Source organism: Salmo salar, chromosome 10 (assembly GCF_965601325.2).
Source record: "Salmo salar chromosome 10, fSalSal1, whole genome shotgun sequence".
NCBI classification, from domain to species: domain Eukaryota; kingdom Metazoa; phylum Chordata; class Actinopteri; order Salmoniformes; family Salmonidae; genus Salmo; species Salmo salar.
The window spans coordinates 2,255,321-2,270,000 of NC_138300.1; the positions used below are offsets into that span (position 1 = coordinate 2,255,321).

The 14,680-nt window shown below is 45.7% G+C and overlaps 1 protein-coding gene across 1 annotated transcript in view; it reads right to left on the minus strand.

The window, feature by feature from the left end:
• The window catches only part of oca2 (oculocutaneous albinism II), a 306,618-nt gene that overhangs the window by 186,582 nt on the left and 105,356 nt on the right, over window positions 1-14,680 (minus strand). Inside the window, exon 14 of the mRNA XM_045687206.2 lies at window positions 5,136-5,274. Within this exon, the coding sequence (XP_045543162.1) occupies window positions 5,136-5,274 (139 nt within the window). The remainder of the gene's footprint in view (window positions 1-5,135; window positions 5,275-14,680) is intronic.

The following is a 14,680-nucleotide window of genomic DNA, read 5'->3' on the forward strand; positions in this document are numbered from 1 at the left end:
ACCACTGCCTTGTTCCCTGGCTTCACATATCTCTACCACTGCCTTGCTCCCTGGCTTCACATATCTATACCACTGCCTTGATACCTGGCTTCACATATCTCTACTACTGCCTTGTTACCTGGCTTCACATATCTATACCACTGCCTTGTTACCTGGCTTCACATATCTCTACCACTGCCTTGATACCTGGCTTCACATATCTCTACCACTGCCTTGTTACCTGGCTTCACATATCTCTACCACTGCCTTGTTACCTGGCTTCACATATCTCTACCACTGCCTTGTTACCTGGCTTCACATATCTATACCACTGCCTTGTTACCAGGCTTCACATATCTATACCACTGCCTAGTTACCTGGCTTCACATATCTATACCACTGCCTTGTTACCTGGGTTCACATATCTCTACCACTGCCTTCTTACCTGGCTTCACATATCTCTACCACTGACTTGTTACCTGGCTTCACATATCTATACCACTGCCTTGTTACCTGGTTTCACATATCTCTACCACTGCCTTGTTACCTGGCTTCACATATCTCTACCACTGCCTTGTTACCTGGCTTCACATATCTCTACCACTGCCTTGTTACCTGGCTTCACATATCTCTACCACTGCCTTGATACCTGGCTTCACATATCTCTACCACTGCCTTGTTACCTGGCTTCACATATCTCTACCACTGCCTTGTTACCTGGCTTCACATATCTCTAACACTGCCTTGTTACCTGGCTTCACATATCTCTACCACTGCCTTGTTACCTGGCTTCACATATCTATACTACTGCATGTTACTTGGCTTCACATATCTATACCACTGCCTTGTTACCTGGCTTCACATATCGATACCACTGCCTTGTTCCCTGGCTTCACATATCTCTACCACTGCCTTGCTCCCTGGCTTCACATATCTCTACCACTGCTTTGATACCTGGCTTCACATATCTCTACTACTGCCTTGTTACCTGGCTTCACATATCTATACCACTGCCTTGTTACCTGGCTTCACATATCTCTACCACTGCCTTGTTACCTGGCTTCACATATCTATACTACTGCATGTTACCTGGCTTCACATTTCTATACCACTGCCTTGTTACCTGGCTTCACATATCTATACCACTGCCTAGTTACCTGGCTTCACATATCTATACCACTGCCTTGTTACCTGGGTTCACATATCTCTACCACTGCCTTCTTACCTGGCTTCACATATCTCTACCACTGACTTGTTACCTGGCTTCACATATCTATACCACTGCCTTGTTACCTGGTTTCACATATCTCTACCACTGCCTTGTTACCTGGCTTCGCATATCTATACCACTGCCTTGTTCCCTGGCTTCGCATATCTATACCACTGCCTTGTTCCCTGGCTTCGCATATCTATACCACTGCCTTGTTACCTGGCTTCGCATATCTATACCACTGCCTTGTTACCTGTCTTCGCATATCTCTACCACTGCCTTGTTACCTGGCTTCACATATCTCTACCACTGCCTTGTTACCTGGCTTCACATATCTATACCACTGCCTTGTTCCCTGGCTTCGCATATCTATACCACTGCCTTGTTCCCTGGCTTCGCATATCTATACCACTGCCTTGTTACCTGGCTTCGCATATCTATACCACTGCCTTGTTACCTGGCTTCGCATATCTCTACCACTGCCTTGTTACCTGGCTTCGCATATCTATACCACTGCCTTGTTCCCTGGCTTCACATATCTATACCACTGCCTTGTTGCCTGGCTTCACATATCTCTACCACTGCCTTGCTCCCTGGCTTCACATATCTCTACCACTGCTTTGTTACCTGGTTGTACATTTCTATAGCACTGCCTTGTTACCTGGCTTCACATATCTCTACCACTGCCTTGATACCTGGCTTCACATATCTCTACCACTGCCTTGTTACCTGGCTTCACATATCTCTACCACTGCCTTGTTACCTGGTTTCACATATCTCTACCACTGCCTTGATACCTGGCTTCACATATCTCTACTACTGCCTTGTTACCTGGCTTCACATATCTATACCACTGCCTTGTTACCTGGCTTCACATATCTCTACCACTGCCTTGTTACCTGGCTTCACATATCTATACCACTGCCTTGTTACCTGGCTTAACATATCTATACTACTGCATGTTACCTGGCTTCACATATCTAAACCACTTCCTTGTTACCTGGCTTCACATATCAATAGTACCAGTCAAAGGTTGCATCCCGTAACTGGCAAGGTAAAAATCTGTCGTTCTGTCCCTGAATAAGGCAGTTAACCCCACTGTTCCTAGGCCGTCATTGTAAATAAGAATTTGTTCTTTTAACTGACTTGCCCTCGTTAAATAAAAGGTTAAAATAAAAGTTTAACCTGTTAGGGCTAGGGGGCAGTATTGACACGGCTGGATAAAAAACGTACCCGATTTAATCTGGTTACTACTCCTGCCCAGTAACTATATATATATGCATATAATTATTGGCTTTGGATAGAAAACACCCTAAAGATTCTAAAACTGTTTGAATGGTGTCTGTGAGTATAACAGAACTCATACGGCAGGCCAAAACCTGAGAAGATTTCAAGCAGGAAGTGGCCTGTCTGAGAAGTAGGGTTTCATCTTGGCTCTTTTTATTGAAGACTCAGGATCTGTGCAATAACGTGACACTTCCTACGTCTTCCATAGGCTCTCAGAGCCCGGGAAAAAGCTGAACGATATCGAGGCAGGCTCCGGCTGAAACACTTTATCGCTTTTGGCAAGTGGCCACTCAGAGTACTATGGGCTTAGGCGCGTGCCCGCTTCGACCGAATGTTTTCTTTTCCTTTGTCTGTTTACCTAAACGGAGATTCCCGGTCGGAATATTATCGCTTTTTTATGAGAAAAATGGCATAAAAATTGATTTTAAACAGCGGTTGACATGCTTCGAAGTACGGTAATGGAATATTTAGAATTTATTTGTCACGAATTGCGCCATGCTCGCCACCCTTATTTACCCTTTAGGATCGTGTCTAGAACGCACGAACAAAACGCCGCTGTTTGGATATAACGATGGATTATTTTGGACCAAACCAACATTTGTTATTGAAGTAGAAGTCCTGGGAGTGCATTCTGACGAAGACAACAAAGGTAATAACATTTTTCTTATAGTAAATCTGACTTTGATGAGTGCTAAACTTGCTGGGTGTCTAAATAGCTAGCCCTGTGATGCCGGGCTATCTACTGAGAATATTGCAAAATGTGCTTTCACCGAAAAGCTATTTTAAAATCGGACATATCGAGTGCATAGAGGAGTTCTGTATCTATAATTCTTAATATAATTGTTATGCTTTTTGTGAACGTTTATCGTGAGTAATTTAGTAAATTCACCGGCAGTGTTCGGTGGGAATGCTAGTCACATGCTAGTCACATGCTAATGTAAAAAGCTGGTTTTTGATATAAATATGAACTTGATTGAACAAAACATGCATGTATTGTATAACATAATGTCCTAGGGTTGTCATCTGATGAAGATCAACAAAGGTTAGTGCTACATTTAGCTGTGGTTTGGGTTTATGTGACATTATATGCTAGCTTGAAAAATGGGTGTCTGATTATTTCTGGCTGGGTACTCTGCTGACATAATCTAATGTTTTGCTTTCGTTGTAAAGCCTTTTTGAAATCGGACAGTGTGGTTAGATTAACGAGAGTCTTATCTTTAAAATGGTGTAAAATAGTCATATTTTTGAAAAATTGAAGTAATAGCAAATCTAAGGTATTTGAATAACGCGCCACAGGATTCAACTGGCTGTTGAGTAGGTGGGACGCAAACATCCCACCTAGCCCATAGAGGTTAAATAAAAACGCAGTGAAAGGAATCCAGGAACCGAAAATGATTTAGGTGGTCGTAGCTCTCAAGACATCTCTTAACAACGTCTTAACAACAGATCGGTTGTACCGAAGACAATAAAGTTGGTTTACAGATACATATTTACTTGTCTGAGGTAAGAGCCTTGGGAATATAGGACCCTTTATAATGAATTATAGGTGCTGGTCATAGAGGAGGCTGTGACATCCATCTTTCTACAACAACTGTAACGCTCTGGCCATAGAGAGGGGTTTTTAAGTTCTCTATTTTGGTTAGGCCAGGGTGTTACATGGGTGGGAGTTCTATGTTTATTTTTCTATGTTGGTTTGTTTCTTTGGTTTCGGCCGTGTATGGCTCTCAATCAGGAACAGCTGTAGTTTGTTGTTGCTGATTGGGAGTCATACATAGGCAGCCTGTGTTTCCTTTTGGGGGTTTTGTGGGTGATTCCTTTCAGTTGTACCTGACAGGACTGTCCGCTGTCGTTTTTTTGTTGTTTATTTGTATAGCGTTCTATTTTAGGTTTATTAAAATCTTGAATATCAATACACATCCTCTGCCGCACCTTGGTCTCATTGCGACGACAGTCGTTACAACATTGTACGTGTCCATCACACCAGTTACCCAAAGCAGAGAAGAGCAATTGAGACTTGCGATTCAAGTTTCTAAATTGTTCGGTAATGTCCATCTTCTATATGTTATGAAGCTCATCTTTGTGTATAGTCAAGGTCTCAGAACCAACGACTGTTAGTCCCCTTCACCAGTTGCCTGTCTGATAGTTCACAACCAGTCTGCAAGTTCAAGGCCCGACCCAGTGAGTCCACACACTGACTTAAACATGGAGTTAAGTTCACAGTAAGTCTGTGTCCCGAATATTCCCTATATCAGAATCAGCATATCTACAGACCCTGGGTGCCAAGGCCAAAGGGAAAAGGGTGGCCCTGGTCAGAGGCCGGGAAGGGTGCAGGCCCTGGCCGTGCCTGGGATAGGGTGCAGGCCCGGCCAATGGGACGGGGCAGGCCCGGTCCGTAGGCCGGGGGGGGGCCGGTCCGGTGCCAGGGACTAGGGTGCAGGCCCTGGCCGTGCCTATATAGGGAAGGGGTAGGCCCGGCGGTGCCGGGGGGGAGGCCCTGGTCAACAATAGTGCTCTATATAGGGAATAGGGTGTAGGTCCTGGTCAACAATAGTGCACTATATAGGGAATAGGGTGCAGGCCCTGGTCAACAGTAGTGCTCTATATAGGGAATAGGGTGCCATTTGGGACGCAAGTCTAAGACTTGATAACAGTGTCCTACACTTTTCCGTAGGTCCTGGTTGGAGACGATGATAACGTTGGGTGGGTCCCCGACCGCTGTTGCCGCTCCTCCGATGTTGGTGAAGATCACCTCGGCAATCAGGACGTGTCTGGGGTCAAGGTTGAGGACCTCACATAATCTACAGGAACAAGAAGGGGGGGTGGGGGGGAAAGAAAGAGAGAAAAAAATTTAAATTTAGATAGCACAAACAATATTGTGATTACAGCCTATATTTACAACCTATTTTGTTTTCCCTTTCGTACTTCGTACTACTTGCACATTGTTACAACGCTGTACATAATCAATAATATATTACATTTGAAATGTCGATATTCTATTAAAAACTTTTGTGAGTGTAATGTTCTTTTAACACTGCTGCTACTCGCTGTTTGTTTCTTACCTATGCATAGTCACGTCGCCCCCACCTACACGTGCAGATTACCTCAACTAACTTGTACCCCTCCACATTGACTCTGTACCGGTACCCCCTGTATATAGCCTCCACATTGACTCTGTACCGGTAACCCCTGTATATAGCCTCCACATTGACTCTGTACCGGTACCCCCTGTATATAGCCTCCACATTGACTCTGTACCGGTACCCCCTGTATATAGCCTCCACATTGACTCTGTACCGGTACCCCCTGTATATAGCCGCAACACTGACTCTGTACCGGTACCCTCTGTATATAGCCTCCACATTGACTCTGTACCGGTACCCCCTGTATATAGCCTCCACATTGACTCTGTACCGGTACCCCCTGTCTATAGCCTCCACATATACTCTGTACCGGTAGGCCCTGTATATAGCCTCCACATTGACTCTGTACCGGTACCCTCTGTATAAAGCCCCAACACTGACTCTGTACCAGTACCCCCTGTATATAGTCTCCACATTGACTCTGTACCGGTGCCCCCTGTATATAGCCTCCACATTGACTCTGTACCGGTACCCCTTGTATATAGCCCCAACACTGACTCTGTACCGGTACCCTCTGTATAAAGCCCCAACACTGACTCTGTACCAGTACCCCCTGTATATAGTCTCCACATTGACTCTGTACCGGTGCCCCCTGTATATAGCCTCCACATTGACTCTGTACCGGTACCCCCTGTATATAGCCCCAACACTGACTCTGTACCGGTACCCTCTGTATATAGCCTCCACATTGACTCTGTACCGGTACCCCCTGTATATAGCCTCCACATATACTCTGTACCGGTACCCCCTGTATATAGTCTCCACATTGACTCTGTACCGGTACCCCCTGTATAAAGCCCCAACACTGACTCTGTACCGGTACCCCCTGTATATAGTCTCCACATTGACTCTGTACCGGTACCCCCTGTATATAGCCTCCACATTGACTCTGTACTGGTACCCCCTGTATGTAGCTGTCACGTTCTGACCAGTATGAGGGTTATTTTGTTAGTGTAGGCTGGTCAGGACGTGGCAGAGGGTATTTGGTTTATTTGGTTCGGGGTGTGTGTATTATGTAGATGGTAGTTGATTTATGTATTCCGGGGTTTTTGGTCACTGCTCTGTTAGTCTATGTTCTTTCTAGTTGGTCTGTTTCTATGTTTAGATAATTGGGGTGTGGACTCTCAATTGAAGGCAGGTGTTGTCTAGTTGCCTTTGATTGAGAGTCCTATATATTAGGGTGTGTTGGTGTTTGTAATTTGTGGGAGGTTGTTTCTTGAATTGCTGTTGTTTGCCTTTAAGTCTGTATTCGTCGTCCATCGTTTTGTTTTGTTTGGTATAAGTGTTTTCATTAAAAAGTGAATTATGAGCACTCAATCCGCTGCGCCTTGGTCCATTCCTGACGACCGCCGTTACAATAGCCTCCACATTGACTCTGTACTGGTACCCCTGTGTATAGCCTCCATATTGACTCTGTACCGGTACCCCCTGTATATAGCCTCCACATTGACTCTGTACCGGTACCCCCTGTATATAGCCTCCACATTGATTCTGTACCGGTACCCCCTGTATATAGCCTCCACATTGACTCTGTACCGGTACCCCCTGTATATAGCCTCCACATTGACTCTGTAACAGTAGCCCCTGTATATAGTCTCCACATTGACTCTGTACCGGTACCCCCTGTATATAGCCTCTACATTGACTCTGTACCGGTTCCCTGTATATAGCCTCCACATTGACTCTGTACCGGCAGCCCCTGTATATAGCCTCCACATTGACTCTGTACCGGTACCCCCTGTATATATCCTCCACATTGACTCTGTACCGATACCCCCTGTATATAGCCTCCACATTGACTCTGTACCGGTACCCCCTGTATATTGACTCGGTACCGGTACCCCTCCTGTATATAGCCTCCACATTGACTCTGTACCGGTATCCCCTGAATATATCCTCCACATTGACTCTGTACCGATACCCCCTGTATATAGCCTCCACATTGACTCTGTACCGGTACCCCCTGTATATAGCCTCCACATTGACTCTGTACTGGTAACCCCTGTATATAGCCTCCACATTGACTCTGTACCGGTACCCCCTGTATATAGCCTCCACATTGACTCTGTACTGGTACCCCCCCTTGTATATAGCCTCCACATTGACTCTGTACCGGTACCCCTTGTATATAGCCTCCACATTGACTCTGTACCGGTACCCCCTGTATATAGCCTCCACACTGACTCGGTACCGGTACCCCCTGTACATAGCCTCCACATTGACTCTGTACCGGTACCCCCTGTATAAAGCCTCCACATTGACTCTGTACCGTAACACCCTGTATATAGCCTCCACATTGACTCTGTACCGGTACCCCCTGTATATAGCCCCAACACTGACTCTGTACCGGTAACCCCTGTATATAGCCTCCACATTGACTCTGTATCAAATCAATCAAATCAATCAATCAAATTTATTTTTATATAGCCCTTCGTACATCAGCTGATATCTCAAAGTGCTGTACAGAAACCCAGCCTAAAACCCCCAAACAGCAAGCAATGCATGTGAAAGAAGCACGGTGGCTAGGAAAACTCCCTAGGAAAAACTCCCTAGAAAGGCCAAAAACCTAGGAAGAAACCTAGAGAGGAACCAGGCTATGAGGGGTGGCCAGTCCTCTTCTGGCTGTGCAGGGTGGATATTATAACAGAACATGGTCAAGATGTTAAAATGTTAAAATGTTCATAAATGACCGGCATGGTGAAATAATAATAATCATAGTAGTTGTCGAGGGTGCAACAAGCACGTCCGGTGAACAGGTCAGGGTTCCATAGCCGCAGGCAGAACAGTTGAAACTGGAGCAGCAGCACGGCCAGGTGGACTGGGGACAGCAAGGAGTCATCATACCAGGTAGTCCTGAGGCATGGTCCTAGGGCTCAGGTCCTCCGAGAGAAAGACAGAAAGAGAGAATTAGAGAGAGCATATTTAAATTCACACAGGACACCGGATAAGACAAGAGAAATACTCCAGATGTAACAGACTGACCCTAGCCCCCCGACACATAAACTACTGCAGCATAAATACTGGAGGCTGAGACAGGAGGGATCGGAAGACACTGTGGCCCCATCCGATGATACCCCCGGACAGGGCCAAACAGGCAGGATATAACCCCACCCACTTTGCCAAAGCACAGCCCCCACACCACTAGAGGGATGTCTCCAACCACCAACTTACCGTCCTAAGACAAGACCGAGTATAGCCCACAACGATCTCCGCCATGGCACAACCCAAGGGGGGGCGCCAACCCAGACAGGAAGACCACGTCAGTGACTCAACCCACTCAAGTGACGCACCCCTCCCATGGACGGCATGGAAGAACACCAGTAAGCCAGTGACTCAGCCCCTGTAAAAGGGTTAGAGGCAGAGAATCCCAGTGGAAAGAGGGGAACCGGCAAGGCAGAGACAGCAAGGGCGGTTCGTTGCTCCAGCCTTTCCGTTCACCTTCACACTCCTGGGCCAGACTATAGTTAATCATAGGACCTACTGAAGAGATACGTCTTCAGTAAAGACTTAAAGGTTGAGACTGAGTCTGCGTCTCTCACATTGGTAGGCAGACCATTCCATAAAAATGGAGCTCTATAGGAGAAAGCCCTACCTCCAGCCGTTTGCTTAGAAATTCTAGGGACAATTAGGAGGCCTGCGTCTTGTGAACGTAGCGTACGTGTAGGTATGTACGGCAGGACCAAATCGGAAAGATAGGTAGGAGCAAGCCCATGTAATGCTTTGTAGGTTAGCAGTAAAACCTTGAAATCAGCCCTTGCCTTAACAGGAAGCCAGTGTAGGGAGGCTAGCACTGGAGTAATATGATCAAATTTTTTGGTTCTAGTCAGGATTCTAGCAGCCGTATTTAGCACTAACTGAAGTTTATTTAGTGCTTTATCCGGGTAGCCGGAAAGTAGAGCATTGCAGTAGTCCAGCCTAGAAGTAACAAAAGCATGGATTAATTTTTCTGCGTCATTTTTGGACAGAAAGTTTCAGATTTTTGCAATGTTACGTAGATGGAAAAAAGCTGTCCTTGAAACAGTCTTGATATGTTCTTCAAAAGAGAGATCAGGGTCCAGAGTAACGCCGAGGTCCTTCACAGTTTTATTTGAGACGACTGTACAACCATCCAGATTAATTGTCAGATTCAACAGAAGATCTCTTTGTTTCTTGGGACCTAGATCAAGCATCTCTGTTTTGTCCGAGTTTAAAAGTAGAAAGTTTGCAGCCATCCACTTCTTTATGTCTGAAACACAGGCTTCTAGCGAGGGCAATTTTGGGGCTTCACCATGTTTCATTGAAATGTACAGCTGTGTGTCGTCCGCATAGCAGTGAAATTTAACATTATGTTTTCGAATGACATCCCCAAGAGGTAAAATATATAGTGAAAACAATAGTGGTCCTAAAACGGAACCTTGAGGAACACTGAAATTTACAATTGATTTGTCAGAGGACAAACCATTCACAGAGACAAACTGATATCTTTCCGACAGATAAGATCTAAACCAGGCCAGAACTTGTCCATGTAGACTAATTTGGGTTTCCAATCTCTCCAAAAGAATGTGGTGATCGATGGTATCAAAAGCGGCACTAAGATCTAGGAGCACGAGGACAGATGCAGAGCCTCGGTCTGACGTCATTAAAAGGTCATTTACCACCTTCACAAGTGCAGTCTCAGTGCTATGATGGGGTCTAAAACCAGACTGAAGCGTTTCGTATACATTGTTTGTCTTCAGGAAGGCAGTGAGTTGCTGTGCAACAGCTTTTTCTAAAATTTTTGAGAGGAATGGAAGATTTGATATAGGCCGATAGTTTTTTATAATTTCTGGGTCAAGATTCGGCTTTTTCAAGAGAGGCTTTATTACTGCCACTTTTAGTGAGCTTGGTACACATCCGGTGGATAGAGAGCCGATTATTATGTTCAACATAGGAGGGCCAAGCACAGGAAGCAGCTCTTTCAGTAGTTTAGTTGGAATAGGGTCCAGTATGCAGCTTGAGGGTTTGGAGGCCATGATTATTTTCATCATTGTGTCAAGAGATATAGTACTAAAACACTTTAGTATCTCCCTTGATCCTAGATCCTGGCAGAGTTGTGTAGACTCAGGACAATGGAGCTTTGGAGGAATACCCAGATTTAAAGAGGAGTCTGTAATTTGCTTTCTAATGATCATGATCTTTTCCTCAAAGAAGTTCATAAATTTATTACTGCTGAAGTGAAAGCCATCCTCCATTTGCGAAGGCTGCTTTTTAGTTAGCTTTGCGACAGTATTAAAAAGAAATTTCGGATTGTTCTTATTTTCCTCAATTAAGTTGGAAAAATAGGATGATCGAGCAGCAGTTGTGGGCTCTTCGATACTGCACGGTACTGTCTTTCCAAGCTAGTCGGAAGACTTCCAGTTTGGTGTGGCGCCATTTCCGTTCCAATTTTCTGGAAGCTTGCTTCAGAGCTCGTGTATTTTCTGTATACCAGGGAGCTAGTTTCTTATGACAGATGTTTTTAGTTTTTAGGGGTGCAACTGCATCTAGGGTATTGCGCAAGGTTAAATTGAGTTCCTCGGTTAGGTGGTTAACTGATTTTTGTCCTCTGACGTCCTTGGGTAGGCAGAGGCAGTCTGGAAGGGCATCAAGGAATCTTTGGGTTGTCTGAGAATTTATAGCACGACTTTTAATGCTCCTTGGTTGGGGTCTGAGCAGATTATTTGTTGCAATTGCAAACGTAATAAAATGGTGGTCCGATAGTCCAGGATTATGAGGAAAAACATTAAGATCCACAACATTTATTCCATGGGACAAAGCTAGGTCCAGAGTATGACTGTGGCAGTGAGTAGGTCCAGAGACATGTTGGACAAAACCCACTGAGTCGATGATGGCTCCGAAAGCCTTTTGGAGTGGGTCTGTGGACTTTTCCATGTGAATGTTAAAGTCACCAAAAATTTGAATATTATCTGCTATGACTACAAGATCCGATAGGAATTCAGGGAACTCAGTGAGGAACACTGCATATGGCCCAGGAGGCCTGTAAACAGTAGCTATAAAAAGTGAGTGAGTAGGCTGCATAGATTTCATGACTAGAAGCTCAAAAGACGAAAACGTCATTGTTTTTGTTTTTGTAAATTGAAATTTGCTATCGTAAATGTTAGCAACACCTCCGCCTTTGCCGGATGCACGGGGGGTATGGTCACTAGTGTAACCAGGGGGTGAGGCCTCATTTAACACAGTAAATTCATCAGGCTTAAGCCATGTTTCAGTCAGGCCAATCACATCAAGATTATTATCAGTGATTAGTTCATTGACTATAACTGCCTTGGAAGTGAGGGATCTAACATTAAGTAACCTAATTTTGAGATGTGAGGTATCACAATCTCTTTCAATAATGGCAGGAATGGAGGAGGTCTTTATACTAGTGAGATTGCTAAAGCGAACACCGCCATTTTTAATTTTGCCCAACCTAGATCGAGGCACAGACACGGTCTCAATGGGGAAAGCTGAGCTGACTACGCTGACTGTGCTAGTGGCAGACTCCAATAAGCTGGCAGGCTGGCTAACAGCCTGCTGCCTGGCCTGCACCCTATTTCATTGTGGAGCTAGAGGAGTTAGAGCCCTGTCTATGTTCGTAGATAAGATGAGAGCACCCCTCCAGCTAGGATGGAGTCCGTCACTCCTCAACAGGCCAGGCTTGGTCTTGTTTGTGGGTGAGTCCCAGAAAGAGGGCCAATTATCTACAAATTCTATCTTTTGGGAGGGGCAGAAAACAGTTTTCAACCAGCGATTGAGTTGTGAGACTCTGCTGTAGAGCTCATCACTCCCCCTAACTGGGAGGGGGCCAGAGACAATTAATCGATGCCGACACATCTTTCTAGCTGATTTACACGCTGAAGCTATGTTGCGCTTGGTGACCTCTGACTGTTTCATCCTAACATCGTTGGTGCCGACGTGGATAACAATATCTCTATACTCTCTACACTCACCAGTTTTAGCTTTAGCCAGCACCGTCTTTAGATTACCCTTAACGTCGGTAGCCCTGTCCCCTGGTAAACAGTGTATGATCGCTGGATGATTAGTTTTAAGTCTAATACTGCGGGTAATGGAGTCGCCAATGACTAGGGTTTTCAATTTGTCAAAGCTAATGGTGGGAGCCGTCGGCGTCTCAGACCCCACAACGGGAGGAGTAGAGACCAGAGAATTCTCGGCCTCCGACTCCGACTCGGGGAGAACCGGTTGAACCGGTTGAAAGTTTCTGTCGGCTAAATAAGCGACACCGGTTGAGCATTCCTACAGCGTTTCCCTCCAGAAGCCATGAGAAAGTTGTCCGGATGCGGGGACCGTGCGAGGGGGTTTATACTATCGTTACTATCTGTACTTACTGGTGGCACAGACGCTGTTTCATCCTTTCCTACACTGAAATTACCCTTGCCTAACGATTGCGTCTTAAGCTGGGCTTGCAGCACAGCTATCCTTGCCGTAAGGCGATCGTTCTCCTGTATATTATAAGTACAACGACTGCAATTAGAAGGCATCATGTTAATGTTACTTAGCTTCGGCTGTTTGAAGTCCTGACGAACCATGTCCAGATAAAACCTCCGGGGTGAAAAAGTTGAATGAAAAAAGTTGAGTGAGGGAAAAAGTAAAAATATACGGTAATGAAAAAGTAAAAAACCGTCAGGTAGCAAAGTAAGATCGGCAACAAAACGCACAGCAGCGTAAACAAGTCTGCAAGTTGTGGTCTGTACCGCTACCCCCTGTATATAACCTCCACACTGACTCTCTACCGGTACCAACCCTGTATATAGCCTCCACATTGACTCTGTACCGGTACCCCCTGTATATAGCCTCCACATTGACTCTGTACCGGTACCCCCAGTATATAGTCTCCACATTGACTCTGTACCAGTACCCCCTGTATATAGCCTCCACATTGACTCTGTACCGGTACCCCCCGTATATAGCCTCCACATTGACTCTGTACCGGTAACCCCTGTATATAGCCTCCACATTGACTCTGTACCGGTACCCCCTGTATATAGCCTCCACATTGACTCTGTACTGGTACACCCTGTATATAGCCTCCACATTGACTCTGTACCGGTACCCCTGTATATAGCCTCCACATTGACTCTGTACTGGTACCCCCTGTATATAGCCTCCACATTGACTCTGTACCGGTACCCCCTGTATATAGCCTCCACACTGACTCGGTACCGGTACCCCCTGTACATAGCCTCCACATTGACTCTGTACCGGTACCCCCTGTATAAAGCCTCCACATTGACTCTGTACCGTAACAACCCTGTATATAGCCTCCACATTGACTCTGTACCGGTACCCCCTGTATATAGCCCCAACACTGACTCTGTACCGGTACCCCCTGTATATAGCCTCCACATTGACTCTGTACCGGTACCCCCTGTATATAGCCCCAACACTGACTCTGTACCGGTACCCCCTGTATATAGCCTCCACATTGACTCTGTACCACTACCCCCTGTATATAGCCTCCACACTGACTCTCTACCGGTACCCCCTGTATATAGCCTCCACATTGACTCTGTACCGGTACCCACTGTATATAGCCTCCACATTGACTCTGTACCGGTAACCCCTGTATATAGTCTCCACATATACTCTGTACGAGTACCCCCTGTATATAGCCTCCACATTGACTCTGTACCGGTACCCCCCGTATATAGCCTCCACATTGACTCTGTACCGGTACCCCCTATATATAGCCTCCACATTGACTCTGTACCGGTACGCCCTATATATAGCCTCCACATTGACTCTGTACCGTAACACCCTGTATATAGCCTCCACATTGACTCTGTACCGGTACCCCCTGTATATAGCCCCAACACTGACTCTCTACAGGTACCCCCTGTATATAGCCTCCACATTGACACTGTACCGCTACCCCCTGTATATAGCCTCCACACTGACTCTGTACCAGTACCCCTGTATATACCCTCCACATTGACTCTGTACCGGTACCCCCTGTATATAGCCTCCACATTGACTCTGTACCGGTACCCCCTGTATATAGTCTCCACATTGACTCTGTACCAGTACCCCCTGTATATAGCCTCCACAT